This window comes from Macrobrachium nipponense, chromosome 9 (assembly GCF_015104395.2).
Source record: "Macrobrachium nipponense isolate FS-2020 chromosome 9, ASM1510439v2, whole genome shotgun sequence".
Taxonomy (NCBI): Eukaryota; Metazoa; Arthropoda; class Malacostraca; order Decapoda; family Palaemonidae; genus Macrobrachium; species Macrobrachium nipponense.
The window spans coordinates 71,685,786-71,700,785 of record NC_061110.1 but is presented as its reverse complement, the minus strand read 5'-3'; the positions used below and the strand labels follow the sequence as shown (position 1 = coordinate 71,700,785).

Here is a 15,000-nt window from a genome sequence, read left to right as displayed (position 1 = left end):
CATTAAAATTACTTAATAATTACTTTAAAATTACTTTAGAAATTACTCTAAAATTCAACATTTATAAATTACAACACAATTTAAAAAAAAAACACAGAAACAAAAGTAAAAAAAAGACCAAAGACCGCTAACCAACCTTATGCAGTGAAGGCAAGAGACGGAATGACAGTACAGTGTGTGGAGGAGGTCTGGGTATTTAACTGGGGAACCAGTTGATTAATAAATAATGATTCTAGGATAGGCAGTTCATATGCATTGCTTGTTTGGCCTATGATTCTTAAATTAGAATGTTCAGGATTGGAGAGCCTCCAGCCAGTACGGAAAATTAATCCCCGATGAGAGTCGATTCTGACCCTGTACAGTACCAAAATTAGCTTTTTATGCCAAATTCCGGTTTTTACATGATGATTCCTTTCGGAAAAAGTTTGCACAAATTGTTCATAAACATTATGGTACCATTAATTTGAAATTAATTCCAATAAACCCACTAATAATCGATTCCTTTTTCAGATATAAAGATCGATTGGACCCTCTTTTGACCTCCAACGTGGTTTATAAGTATACTTGCCCTAAGTGTAACTCTGGGACATATGTCGGATAAACGAGGAGGTTACTGCGGGTCAGAATCGACTCTCATCGGGGAATTAAGTTTCCGTACTGGCTGTAGGCACTCTAATCCCGAACATTGTAATATAAGAAACCGTTCACAAAACTGTAAAATATATATAGAAAGAAGCCATTTCCGAATCATAGGCGAAACAAGCAATGCATATGAACTGCCTATCGTAGAATCATTATTTATTAATCAAGTGGTTCCCCAGTTAAATACCCAGACCTCCACACAACTGTACCTGAGCTAACTTTTATTTATGCATTGTCATTCTGTCTCTTGCCTTCACTGCATAAGGTTGGTTATCGGTTTTTGTTTGTTTTTTGTTTTTGTTTTTCTGTGTGTGTGTGTTTTTTTTAAATTGTGTTTTAATTTATATATGTTGAATTTTATATTAATTAGAATAAACCATCACCTAATATCATCATTATTATATGTCTTACTTTTCTTCTACGATGAAAAATAATGATGATGATATGGTTCAAACAATGCCAGCATACAGTTGCGTGGGATATTTTAACAAATTAATAGAAAAACATGCATAGAACAAAGAGCATTTTTTCAAACCCACAGAAAACAAAGAATGGAAAAATACGCAAACAAAATCACAGTCCCTCACATGGATAATTTATGAGAGATCACATAAAGCTTAGCCGAATACACTGGGGAAATCCTTGATTAATCAAAGTTCAGCTGAAACTCGTTTCCAAAGACATAAGGGTTTAGCAAATCCCTACAGGGATTGTAAGAAGTCATACTATGGTTTTATAGGTAAGGCTCTCTCGGAAAGATTAACTCAACATAATAATCACTTAGATATGGACAACATAGTTCGACAATTTTCCATCATATAAATAACATGAACCACACCATGGATTGGAACTCATCCCGAATTTTATATAGGAGTAGCTGTCGTTACAAACGGTGGAATTTGCACTGATTAAACAACAAAATAATAGGATCAACCTTTCCAGTGGAGCCTGAGACCTCAACTATATAGACAATATCTTCCTTTATGCAACGATGAAGCGGATTAAGACAGTTAACAGAACCAACATATGTTTAGTGGTGAGCCCAGGCATCACCTAAGGGCATAGCTCCCACTATATATTTCGCTAATGTAACTCCGGTCATTCACTGCTTGATGAAGATGGAAGTTGGTCCACCGAAATATAGTCCTTAGCTTTAAACCAGAGTGCTTTAATGGGCCTTTTATACTTTAGACGTATCCTGTATTAAAAGAAGAATTTATATATATATATATATATATATATATATATATATATATATATATATATATATATATATATATATATATATATATGTGTGTGTGTGTGCGTGTGTGTGTGTGTGTGTGTGTGTGTGTGTGTGCAATTACATACGTGATCAAATCACCTTTCGAAATATTTCTACAGCGTAATGATGCTAACAGTATATTTTGTTTCGATATACAAATTACAACAGTGGATGACTGAAAGAAATATATGAAAGTCACTTAGAATATTTAGTTCTCACCTACCTTCATACTGAATTACCAATCCAGGAAGGCTGGCTGCCCCATTGGTATAAAGCGTAATTTCGATCTGATTGCTTATTGTTGCAGGGATGGGCGAAGGAATAGTGGTGCCGCAATGGTCGCGTCTGTTGAATATAGAAGAATATAAGTATGTTATACATATTTGTGTAAAAAAATTATTTAATTTATGATTAATAAGTTCTGTGCAGAATCTAAATGTTAATTGTATGTTACAAGAACTTCGAAGAATAAAAATAATGTTCATAAGTTTCAGGTCCCCGTGCTATAGTTAGGCAACATTAATGCTACGTATCAAATCCCTAGGTGTTAGTATTTGCTACCACTCTTGCTGTCTTGTGGTGAAAAGGAAAAAAATCAAGTTAGAAGCAAAATTATTCTAAATGTGTGAAAATATTATGCCTACGGTCAAGGAGCGATAGCTAGTTGTCTATAAAGTTTAATTCATTTTCCAAAAGGAAAAGGGAAACCTTAACAGGCTTAGGTGTAGAAAAACTCTGGGAAACTCTTGTTGTGTGGAATCGTGGTATCTGTCTTAAGGAATTAAAATCAGCCAATAACTAAAGAATGCTGGAGCTATGTAAAGTATCCACAAGATGTGGTAAGGGTTTTGTTCAGCAGCTTTGAGAATCACATCGAAATTAGAAATATTTCATAATTGTGCCCGTCAAGATGTAGGAATAATATATGATAAGATTGGGTTATGTAATAATAATAATAATAATAATAATAATAATAATAATAATAATAATAATAATAATAATAATAATAATAATAATAATAATGCCTAATAATAAAAATAATAAAAAGTAATACAGGCCTATCACCTGCCTACCAATAATGTGGAAGTTACTAACAGGTATCATGGATGAAAGGCTATACAACTACCTAGAGGAGACAAACACCATCCCCCTCCAACAGAAAGGCTGCAGAAGGAAGTGTAGGGGCACAAAGGACCGGCTCCTGATAGACAAAATGGTAATGAAGAACAGTAGGAAAAGGAAAACCAACCTAAGCATGGCTAATAGAATGCCTGAAAGTGTATGGGACAGAGGAAAACACCATCAGCTTCCTCAAAAATACTATGCGCAACTGGAATACAATACTTACAAGCTCTGGAATAAGACTAGCAGAGGTTAATATCAGGAGAGGGATCTTCCAGGGCGACTCACTGTCCCCACTACTCTTCATGAAAAAAGTACTACAGAAGATGGATGCTGGGTACCAACTCAAGAAAAGAGGCAACAGAATCAACCATCTGATGTTCATGGACGACATCAAGCTGTATGGTAAGAGCATCAAGGAAATAGATACCCTAATCTAGACTGTAAGGATTGTATCTGGGGACATCAGAATGGAGTTTGGAATAGAAAAATGCACCTTAGTCAACATACAAAAAGGTAAAGTAACGAGAACTGAAGGGATAAAGCTACCAGATGGGAACAACATCAAGCACATAGATGAGACTGGATACAAATACCTGGGAATAATGGAAGGAGGGGATATAAAACACCAAGAGATGAAGGACACGATCAAGAAAGAATATATGCAGAGACTCAAGGCGATACTGAAGTCAAAACTCAATGCCGGAAATATGATAAAAGCCATAAACACATGGGCAATGCCAGTAATCAGACACAGCACAGGAATAGTAGAATGGACGAAGGCAGAACTCCGCAGCATGGATCAGAAAACCAGGAAACATATGACAATACATAAAGCACTACACCCAAGAGCAAATACGGATAGACTATACATACCACGAAAGGAAGGAGGGAGGGGACTACTAAGGATAGAGGACTGAGTCAACATCAAGAACAGAGCACTGGAGCAATATCTGAAAACCAGTGAAGACGAGTGGCTAAAGAGTGCATGGGAAGAATGACTAATAAAAATAGACGAAGACCCAGAAATATACAGAGACAGGAGAATGACAAACAGAACAGAAAACTGGCACAACAAACCAATGCACGGACAATACATGAGACAGACTAAAGAACTAGCCAGCGATGACATATGGCAATGGCTACAGAGGGGAGAGCTAAAGAAGGAAACTGAAGGAATGATAACAAGGGCACAAGATCAGGCCCTAAGAACCAGATATGTTCAAAGAACGATAGACGGAAATAACATCTCTCCCATATGTAGGAAGTGCAATACGAAAAATGAAACCATAAACCACATAGCAAGCGAAGGTCCGCCACTTGCACAGAACCAGTACAAAAGGAGGCATGATTCAGTGGCAAAAGCCCTCCACTGGAGCCTGTACAAGAAACATCAGCTACCTTGCAGTAAGAAGTGGTACGAGCACCAACCTGAGGGAGTGATACAAAACGATCAGGCAAAGATCCTCTGGGACTATGGTATCAGAACAGATAGGGTGATATGTGCAAATAAACCAGACGTGACGTTGATTGACAAAGTCAAGAAGAAAGTATCACTCATTGATGTCGCAATACCATGGGACACCAGAATTGAAGAGAAAGAGATGGAAAAAATGGATAAGTATCAAGATCTGAAAATAGAAATAAGAGGGATATGGGATATGCCAGCGGAAATTGTACCCATAATCATAGGAGCACTAGGCACAATCCCAAGATCCCTGAAGAGGAATCTAGAAAAACTAGAGGCTGAAGTAGCTCCAGGACTCATGCAGAAGAGTGTGATCCTAGAAACGGCCCACATAGTAAGAAAAGTGATGGACTCCTAAGGAGGCAGGAAGCAACCCGGAACCCCACACTATAAACATCACCCAGTCGAATTGGAGGACTGTGATAGAGCAAGAAAAAAAAAATAATAATGATAATAATAATAACTGAAACCATAAACCACATAGCAAGCGAATGTCCGGAACTTACACAGAACCAGTACAAAAAGAGGCATGATTCAGTGGCAAAAGCCCTCCACTGGAGCCTTTGCAAGAAACATCCGCTACCTTGCAGTAATAAGTGGTACGAGCACCAACCTGAAGGAGTGATAGAAAATGATCAGGCAAAGATCCTCTGGGACTATGGTATCAGAAAAGATAGGGTGATACGAGCAAATAGACCAGACGTGACGTTGATTGACAAAATCAAGAAGAAAGTATCACTCATTGATGTCGCAATACCATGGGACACCAGAGTTGAAGAGAAAGAGAGGGAAAAATGGATAAGTATCAAGACCTGCAAATAGAAATTAGAAGGATATGGGATATGCCAGTGGAAATTGTACCCATAATCATAGGAACGCTAGGCACGATCCCAGGATCCCTGAAAAGGAATCTAGAAAAACTAGAGGCTGAAGTAGCTCCAGGACTCATGCAGAAGAGTGTGATCCTAGAAACGGCGCACATATTAAGAAAAGTGATGGACTCCTAAGGAGGCAGGATGCAACCCGGAACCCTACACAATAAATACCACCCATTCGAATTGGAGGACTGTGATAGAGCAAAAGAAAAAAAATGATAATAATAATGATAAAAATAATCATAATAATAAACCAGACAAAAACTACGTTCAGTTTTCTTCTGAAAACCCACAAAATCACTGTGTAACATGTTTACTTCTTAGTATTTACATTTGATTTTACTCCACACTCAAGTACTTTCAGACCCTATCTGTGGCCCATTTTCAAGAGATGTGTAGTTGTTAGCCTGGGTAGAGGCCCAGCAGTCTTCTGGAACTTCTTCTTGTTGAGCTGTCATTGATGTGATGGCTGTTTTGGTTTCCTTGGGAGTTGCTAATCCCCTCTTGTCGCTCTGACATCCTGAGCTGATGGTCAATGGGATTAACCCTTGTGGTGAGGGAGTGGTCACCAAAAGTCTGTTGGGCAGAAAACCTAATCTCCAGGTCAGCAGGGTCAATCTTAGCTTCTTTTTATATCAAAGCTCGGTTTATGGGATCTTCTGAGGTAAAACCTTTGTTTCCTTCTATTACTTTAATCTCTCTGATGAGTGCTCCTTCTACTACCTTCCTATGACTGGTTTTTTTGCTTTTGTATATATGCGTACTGTTTTTCCATCCTATGGTCATTTTCCCAACAATGTCTAGCTATAACACTCCCTTGAGAGTTAAGCTGTACTGCCCTTTTGTGCTTTTGGATTATTCTAGTCTTTATTCCCTTACCTGATTCCTCCACATATGTGTCTCCACAATTGTATTACTGTCTTCTCCTTCCAATTTATTTTTACATACTTTGTTTTTTACGGTATGATCAAAGGTATACACAAATTTATATTCACTTTCTTTCATTTTTGAAGTGATTTGTTTCATTTTAGTCATAAATGGGAGGGCATCTATTTTCTTGTTTTCTTTATTCCACGTATTCTCTACATTTGCTCTGTAAAAAATCTTACTAGCTTTGTTGAGTGCCCTTTTTCTGAACCATTCGGTATGCTAATGCATCAAAGCTTTTATCGATGTAATTTATATCTTGCTTTATCATGCAAGGGTCACACGTTCTCATTGCCCTAAGAAATAGACTTGTTAGAACACCTATTTTTATATCATGACAGTGAAAAGAGAAGAAATGAATATATGAGTTTGTGTGTGTGGTTTTTCTATATGTTCTGAATTCATATACTGTTTCTTTTCTTTGTATGAATATGTCTAAAAAGGGCAGTTTATTATTGTTACTTTTGTCTAAAGTGAATTGGATGTTGTTATCAAACTTATTGAGTTCGTCTAGAAAAGTTTCTATTCCATTTTCATCACCTAGCAAAATAGCAAAAATATCATCCACATATCTCCACCATCCTTGCAGTTTTAAATTAGGGACATTAATATCAGGAACTAATATTAATCCTTGATAAATCATGTATTATTATTAGTGTTTGTAAAAAAAAAGAAGTAAAAAATGCTGAAAGACGAACTTTGCGATAAAACAGTGGTTATATTGTTTCATTAGAAATTGATAATAAGGGAAAATGTTGCTTACCCTGTCAGAGCAATCGGAGTAAATTCTGTGTCAATTACTCTTAGATAAGCACAACCGCAGCACGCATTAAGGTTAAACTCGGTGAATGTCATCTTTATCATCATTCCGGCAGGTAATGTTATCCTCCACATACAAGTCATCGGCATATTGAGAACTTTGCGAGCAACGATTTCTCCTGTTGCGTTGGTTAAACCTAGAAATCGAAATGAGACACCTTTATGGTGCGCAGACTACGAAAACAAACTGAACATTTTCCTTATTTGTAAATTATCAATAATGTAAAATTGGCATCGTTTGTTACTGGCAATAAACGTATCATAATTTTAAGACTTACTTGTTACTGGCGATTCGCAAACAAATGCCTCGATACCTGAAAAATAAATTTACGGCCGATAAAAAAAGAAATAATAATATACAGTGGATATTTATAGTATATGGAAGAGGCGGTCCTAGTTGTGCTAAATGTAATTAAAAGTTGTATTTTTTTTAAGAATTTTTGTGGACAAGTTCTGGAAATGGATTTCCATTTGTTTCTATAAAAAAGAAGTTTGATTAAAATATATGGTTAGTTCCAAGAAATTGCACCTTGATCACATGAATAGAATGGTGGTTGCCTTATGTTACCCGTTCATTATTTGTTATTTATCTATTTATTTTTTTTATTTATTTATCTATTTATTTATTCAATTAAAATCCATCATATCTTTGTAAACTTTACGAAACAGCGTTTTATATGAAATTTTGTACACGAGCACGTTGAATTTTAAGAGTCAAACAAGCGTTAATGAACAGGTTCATAATCAAGGGTGACAAAGCAAGGAAAGAACAGAGATAATGGATCTGGTGAATAACATTTCGGCAAAAAATTGGTTTTGTTTGAATTTTATAGGAAAAAAGCAGCTTTAATAAAAATCCACAGTGTTATAGAAAGTTTAAAAAATGGAGACATGAAAATCTGAAAATGATTAAATACTCTCGCATGAGCCTTGATTAAAATAGTTTATACCCTCATAATTATATAGATAAGTATTGAGGACAGAAAGTTTAGAACAATTAGAATTCCTTTCAATAGGGGTCATCTGGACATACACTGAAATTATCATGGGGACCAATTTTCTGCACACAAATATATATATATATAGATATATATATATATATATATATATATATATATATATATATATATATATATATATATAGATATATATATTATATATATTATTCAGGCAATAAACCGTATCAATATGGAACGAGGGGACATTGACCTGATATTCAATCATCCATATAATATGATGTTCATTAGAAAAAGTAGCAGAGGGTAAAACGAAATACAGATAAAAAAAGATGACTTATAAAAAACTAACAAATAAACAAATAATAAATCAATAGATAAAAATGTAGGTAAATCATTAAAACGCAAGGACAATTGTATTAGGGTAGTAAGGCATTGCATTTTTGCCTGAGCTTCTAAGGTTTCAATTACAGAACTTCCTCAGTCCAACTGTGTGAGGAATAAAGGACCTCTGGAACTGAGAAGTTTGACAGTGAGGCGTATTGACTGCATAATATTGCTGCTGTTTAGCGAATCTGGTCGCCCTCGGTAAGAAAAGGGGAACAATGAACAATTGTGAATGTGAAAGATCTCTGTTAAAATACAACTTACCACAGCTGACCACTATCTATAAGAGATGAATCTCTAACAGAAGCAGACATCCACACCGTTGAACAATATTCTAGTAAAAGAAGGATAAATGGATGCAAAAACAGGTTACGATGATTTTACCACTGCTATAAATGCATCAGGCCTTTCTTACAATACCTAACCTTTGCGTGGCATTTGCTAACACTTTCATTACATGTTTCTCTAAAGTAAGATATGAGTTCAAAATTCACACCTAGAATAGTTAAAGCTTCAGACTCATACAGCAGAGTTCTATCAATCTGAAGGGGAGGATGGGCACGAAAATCTGTACGAGATCTGTTAATCAATAATGTTTCCGTTTTACTGAATTTCAGCCTCATACCCAACAGACTCCATGCCATAATTGTGACTAAGGGAAGCTTCATTTCTCAACAGTGGACTTTGCTACACCCACAAGCATTTCATCATCGGAATACTAAATAGATTTGTTTTTCTCAGGCTAACAACCATATTACTTGTGTACTTTAAAAATAACAGCTCCTGATACAATAAGTCGCAGGTCGCTAAAAATTCCATCAAAAGCAAGTCGCTGCTGCCTGCCTGTAAGGAAATCTTGAAGGAAACATAGAACATATCCACCCAGTCCAAGATTCTGAAGTTTATAAATAAGTGCCTCGTAATTTACTGAAACAAAAGCGTTATTAAAATCTATTTGAATTACTCTATAATTAAAATCCTAACATAGATTCTCTTTCAAAGGGCACACGAATAAAAAATAAAAGACCATTGCAGGTACAGCTAAGCTCAGAACTGGCGCTACATAATTGCATAACATTTTGTTCAAAATTCACTAACTGGCAGCTTAACATACGCCATATTTATCTGTTATTTCAAGGCGAAAACACGACTATTGCGTACAATAAGACCATAATACATTCCATAATAGTTAGATCGGTCACACACTTTCAAAACTGTAAGAAAATGTCACATGTAGTCAGATTTCGGAAAAACCACTTACAAAATATTTTCATAACTTTCGTTCACTCATCACTGATGCATTTGACCAAAACAAAGTCGTCACCAAACCTCACTTCAACTGTTAGATAAAAACGAAAAAATTTGTTACAACATTAATATTGCTTTCAAAGTAACCATAAAATTTGAAATGGTCCTATTTGATTGTTTTCACATCTCAACTCTAAAAAAATGTAAATATGTACATACAAAAGTATCAAGGTGTGAGTGGAGCGCGTGTGACGCAACTATTAGAGTGGTGGTGCAAGAACCACCTGGTGTAACATATGTATGTCTACAATGAAAAGTGACAATGAAATTATCTTGAAAATATTTATTTTAAAAATTTCAGAGGAATATTTGCATTTTCATACAAATGAAATTTTTTATGATATATTTCTTAACCATTTCAAAAATGATGGCTTACTAGCAAATATTTGCCTATGCAATTATTCTTTTGTCAAAACCGAGATTTTGTTCCTAGGCCTAGGTGTGGTGTATTTCTTTACTTTACACATAGCATTCATATCTCAATATTAACAATCTCTTGCCAGAAAGTAGTGTTCCATACACCTTGATATTAATACTAATAGATATTTCGAATAATAGCCATCTTCTCCATATAATCAAAATACTTGTCATCTTTTATTCCTCAAAGAACAAGCAATCTCTATAAATAAATTCATTAGTAACATATTACATCTCAGAACGCTTAGATTATTTTCTTAGGCCTATACATCATTTTGCAACATACAGGCAGCTTAAACACAGCCTGAAACTTAAATGTCCAAAGAAAACTTGTTGTAATTCCTATTCCAATTTCGAAAATGTTGTTATAGCTGTTGAGCTTATTAGGTCTACTGTTATAATGCTGCAGAAGTAGTTATGTTGTCCAGTCTGAGGAGCATGTTAAGTGTGCTTTCATTGATGGTACTGCTAGCTCTATCACACTGTAGTTTGAACTAGGCAAAGTGAAAAAAATCAGCTCAAAACACACAGATTACGACTTATATAAATGCATAAAAGGGATCATATTTATATAACCTCAAGGAAAATAGTGCTAGCTGTGAATTCACAAACTTTTCGACATGTATGACATTAGAAATTTTTTTTTTTAACACTACTTGGCAATGTCACTTTGAGTCTGAGAATCTAGATGATACAAAAAGAATCATGTTGCATCAGATTTGAGCACCACTGTACCTAACTGCTTCTTGCATGCTTGTTGATTATCAGTTAACAATCTTTTAGATTCCACATACTTACATAATGGCTTAAAAATAAGTTTTTCTACAACTTTGGGGAGCACAGGCAGAGTAGAAATTGGCTTGTAATTACTGAATCACTTATCTGTAAAGATACGACGTCGACCTAAAAATCTATAGAATCTACTAATCTTGGGAGAGGTTTAAAATTATAACTAGAAGTATGCATAGATTCTTCCAGAGCGAAATATTAATAACAGTAAGGTAAAGTTGGACTTAATGATCAAGTATTTTCTGATGTTAATGAAATTAACAAGACAGAGATGTCAAGATCAGGTTGTATGAAATTCTTGACAAAGTTTTGTAAAAGTAACATCAAGAATTGCCTTAATTGTTACAGTAGTAATAGCAATATTAGTAATAGTGATCGTAGTAACAGTAATAATAATGGTAATAATGGTAGCAATCCAAATATGACAATAATGAAATTGTAATAATTGGAGTTATGTTGTTGCTTTATGGTGGGTATTCCAAGTGAAAGTTCCTTTATTCGTTAAAGATTATCATTTGCCGGTAATGAGTCTCATAGTTTAGTATCACTTTCCACATAGTACATCAATTAAGTAACAGAAATGAACAATGCATACTAATGAATTAGATATACTTAGCTTTAATTTTTAGCATTTAGGTCAAACCTGAAGAAGAATAGGCATTAAAGGCCGTTAATTACCTCATTAAATGACAACATAATTCGTTTCGAGTCATAGATCCACTGGCTGAGAGAGAGAGAGAGAGAGAGAGAGAGAGAGAGAGAGAGAGAGAGAGACCTTACCTTACCTTACAGACAGTACAGCTCGTTCGGGTTTCCCCAGGTCCCTCAGTGTGAGGCACCTCTAATGTCTACCAGAGAATTGCTAATGCATCTTCCGGCATATTTTGCATCTTCCAATCTTGGATGGTCTGGGTTGCATCTTAGATATTTGTCGAGCTTATTCTTAAACACATCTGCGCTCATTCCTGATATGTTCCTCAGATGAGCTGGCAACGTATTGAATAGACGCTGCATTGTCGATGCTGGTGCGTGGTGGATTAATGTCCTGTGTGCTTTCCTTAGTTTTCCTGGTATATTTTTGGGCACTATTAATCTACCTCTGTTTGGTCTTCCTGATATTTTCTGTTCCATGATGTTTTTGGCAATTCCTTCTATCTGTTTCCGTGCCTGTATTATTATGCAGCGTTCTCTTCTCCTTTCTAGACTATATAATTCTAAAAATTGTAGTCTTTCCCAGTACTCAAGATCCTTAACTTCTTCTATTCTAGCCGTAAAGGACCTTTGTAAACTCTCTATTTGTGCTATATCCTTTTGGTAGTGTGAGTACCATATTATATTGCAATATTCAAGTGAACTACATACATACATTTTATAAATCGTAATCATATGTTCGGCTTTTCTTGTTTTGAAGTGCCATAACAACATTCGCATCCTATTTACCTTTGCCCATTCATATATTTTGTTTAGGTCTCTTTGTAGCGAGTTCCTATCTTCATCACAAGTAATTTCTCAACTTATTCTTGTGTCATCGGCGAAACTACTCGCTACCTAGTCTGCAATCATAATAACAAATAGTAGCGCAGCTAACACCGTACCTCGTTTGCAATCACTATTTGTTTTCTGTTTTGTAAAAATTCTTTTATCCATCTTCCTACTTTGTCCACTATATTATGTTTCCTAATTTTCTTTACAAAGTCTAGGTAAACCACATCTGTTTCTTTTCCGTTTATCATATTTTATATATGTTCTCACAGTGGACTAACAATTGGGTTTGCGTACTTTTTCCGGGTACAAAACCATGTTGTCCTATATTAAACAAATTATTTTTCATTAAATGTTTCATAATATTTTTCTTCATTATCTTTTCATACACTTTCATAATATATGATGTTAGACTCACAGGCCTATAATTACCTGCCTCTAGTCTTGATCCACTTTTGAAAGTAGGGGTAATATATGCTAATTTATGTTCATCATGAATCTTGCCTGTATCTACACTTTACCTTAATAATATTGTGAGCGGCTTTGCAATAGAATTAACTACTTTCTTTAAAAAAATAGCAGGGACACCCTCTGGCTCGGCTGCTGATCCATTTTTTATTTCATTAATAGCCTGCACAATATCAGCTTCATAAATATCTATGTCTGATAAATATTCACTATTTTCATCTCTTATTTTCTGTATCATTATCTTCATTATCAATTTTAGCGGTAGATTCTCTCTTATATCTTTCTGCTAATATGTGGCATATTTCCATTTTTTCATTCGTTAATCTCCCTTCATTTCTTAGAGGGCCTATTTCTACTCTTCTTTTATTCATCTTTTTCGCATATGAGTACAATTGTTTGGGGTTTTGCTTGATATTTTATAGGGTCTTTTCTTCTAAGTCCCATTTTTCATTTTATTTTGATTGTATAATCTTTTCTTCTGCATTTTCTATATTACTTTTTAGTTCCATCACTTTCCATGCATTTTTTTGCAAGATCTTTTTTCAACTTTCTGATTTTCTGGAACAAGATCCTTCTGTTTCTTGGTATACATGACTGATGTTTACTTTTCTTCATTGGTATATACTTATCCATTATTTTTTATAATATTTTATATAATATACCCGTATTTACCTGTATATCATCAATTTGTTTAATTCTTCATTTATTTCTGACCATTTTATATTCTTACTGTAGAAATTGTATTTTCCATATACTTCCCACTTTTTAATCTCTTGCTTATCTCTGTTTTCATTTGCTTTGGAATGGACTGTTAGTTCTATGACAATATGGTCTGAAATACTCGTATTAGACACTATTATTTCTTTACCATAATACACCTCATTCACAAATACTAGGTCTAAAGTACTATCTTTTCTTGTTGGCAGGTGATTTATTTGTTGAATGTTGTGTTCTAGTAGCATATTTAATAGCTTTACGAATTGCCTCTTATCTTCTGCCCTATTATTACTCTCTATTTTATATGTATAAATAAAACCACAATCTCCTATTCGTTCTCTCCAGTCTATGAAAGGAAATTTTAAGTCTCCAGATAGGAGTATATTCCAGTCTTTGCCAATTTTTCTATTACTGTGTCAAACTCTTTAGTTTAGAGAGAGGGAGGCGGGGGGGGGGGGGGGGGATTATAACGTAATTACCAATTATAATTTTAATATTGTTGATCAGAAAAGCAATGTAACAAATACATTGGAATTATATTACAGCTTCATAAAGTTTCTGAAGTCAATGTCGATCTAATCTTTATAAAGTACATATCTCAATATGTTTTGATATATGTAATTAGTTATGCTGTTGTTGATGCCAATGACTTTAAATACCGAGTGCATTCATTGAATTCATGGTATGATTAATAAGCCCTTTTTCTTTTTTTCGACGTTGTGTTAAACGATGCTCATAATATTATGCAATATAAAACTGCAGTCAGTGGATCAGTGCTGACGTTGACTTTGGCGAGGTGTCGAATGAGGCGGCGCAACACGTGGTCTACGTGCAGTACGAGTATTTCTACTGTTCTGTGATTGTCTCGAGGAAAACGTTTCCACCATGTAGGACAGTTAATATGGTGGTGAAAACCCCACCGTTTGGTTCGTATATCAAGAGAGACTAGATATATTTTCGACCTTATGTAAAAGGATGCTCATATTATTATCGGATCATATTCCTGAAATGTTTGGGTAGTACGAAGAGGCCAGGGAGTCATGCCAACAAGTGAGGAAAGGACAGGATGAACAAATTATAGTGAAGGCATTATAATGGCAACAGTTGAAGTCAACCGTCGTCAGGGGCATTCTTGAGTTCGGCCGACACCTGTATGTGCCTAGAAATTGGTGAATATGATTTTTTTTATTACTGCTCATTATATGCAATATGCTTTCATTATTAACGCATATATCTTTGGAATATGTTTTTATTCAGTATTGAATCTTTTTTTCTGGTTAATAACACACATTAAATGTATAATTTTCTCTCTCGTATGATTTGTTGCAATATTATGACTTTTCATTAATCACAGCAATC

At 34.9% G+C, this 15,000-nt stretch overlaps 1 protein-coding gene across 1 annotated transcript in view; it reads right to left on the bottom strand.

The window, feature by feature from the left end:
* Positions 1 to 610: 610 nt before the first annotated feature.
* The window catches only part of LOC135218099 (uncharacterized), a 25,763-nt gene continuing 11,373 nt past the window's right edge, over positions 611 to 15,000 (bottom strand). Inside the window, exons 3-7 of the mRNA XM_064254246.1 lie at positions 7,396 to 7,431; positions 7,062 to 7,254; positions 5,738 to 5,947; positions 2,130 to 2,251; positions 611 to 672 (exon numbers count right to left, since the gene is read on the bottom strand). Of these exons, the coding sequence (XP_064110316.1) occupies positions 611 to 672; positions 2,130 to 2,251; positions 5,738 to 5,947; positions 7,062 to 7,254; positions 7,396 to 7,431 (623 nt within the window). The remainder of the gene's footprint in view (positions 673 to 2,129; positions 2,252 to 5,737; positions 5,948 to 7,061; positions 7,255 to 7,395; positions 7,432 to 15,000) is intronic.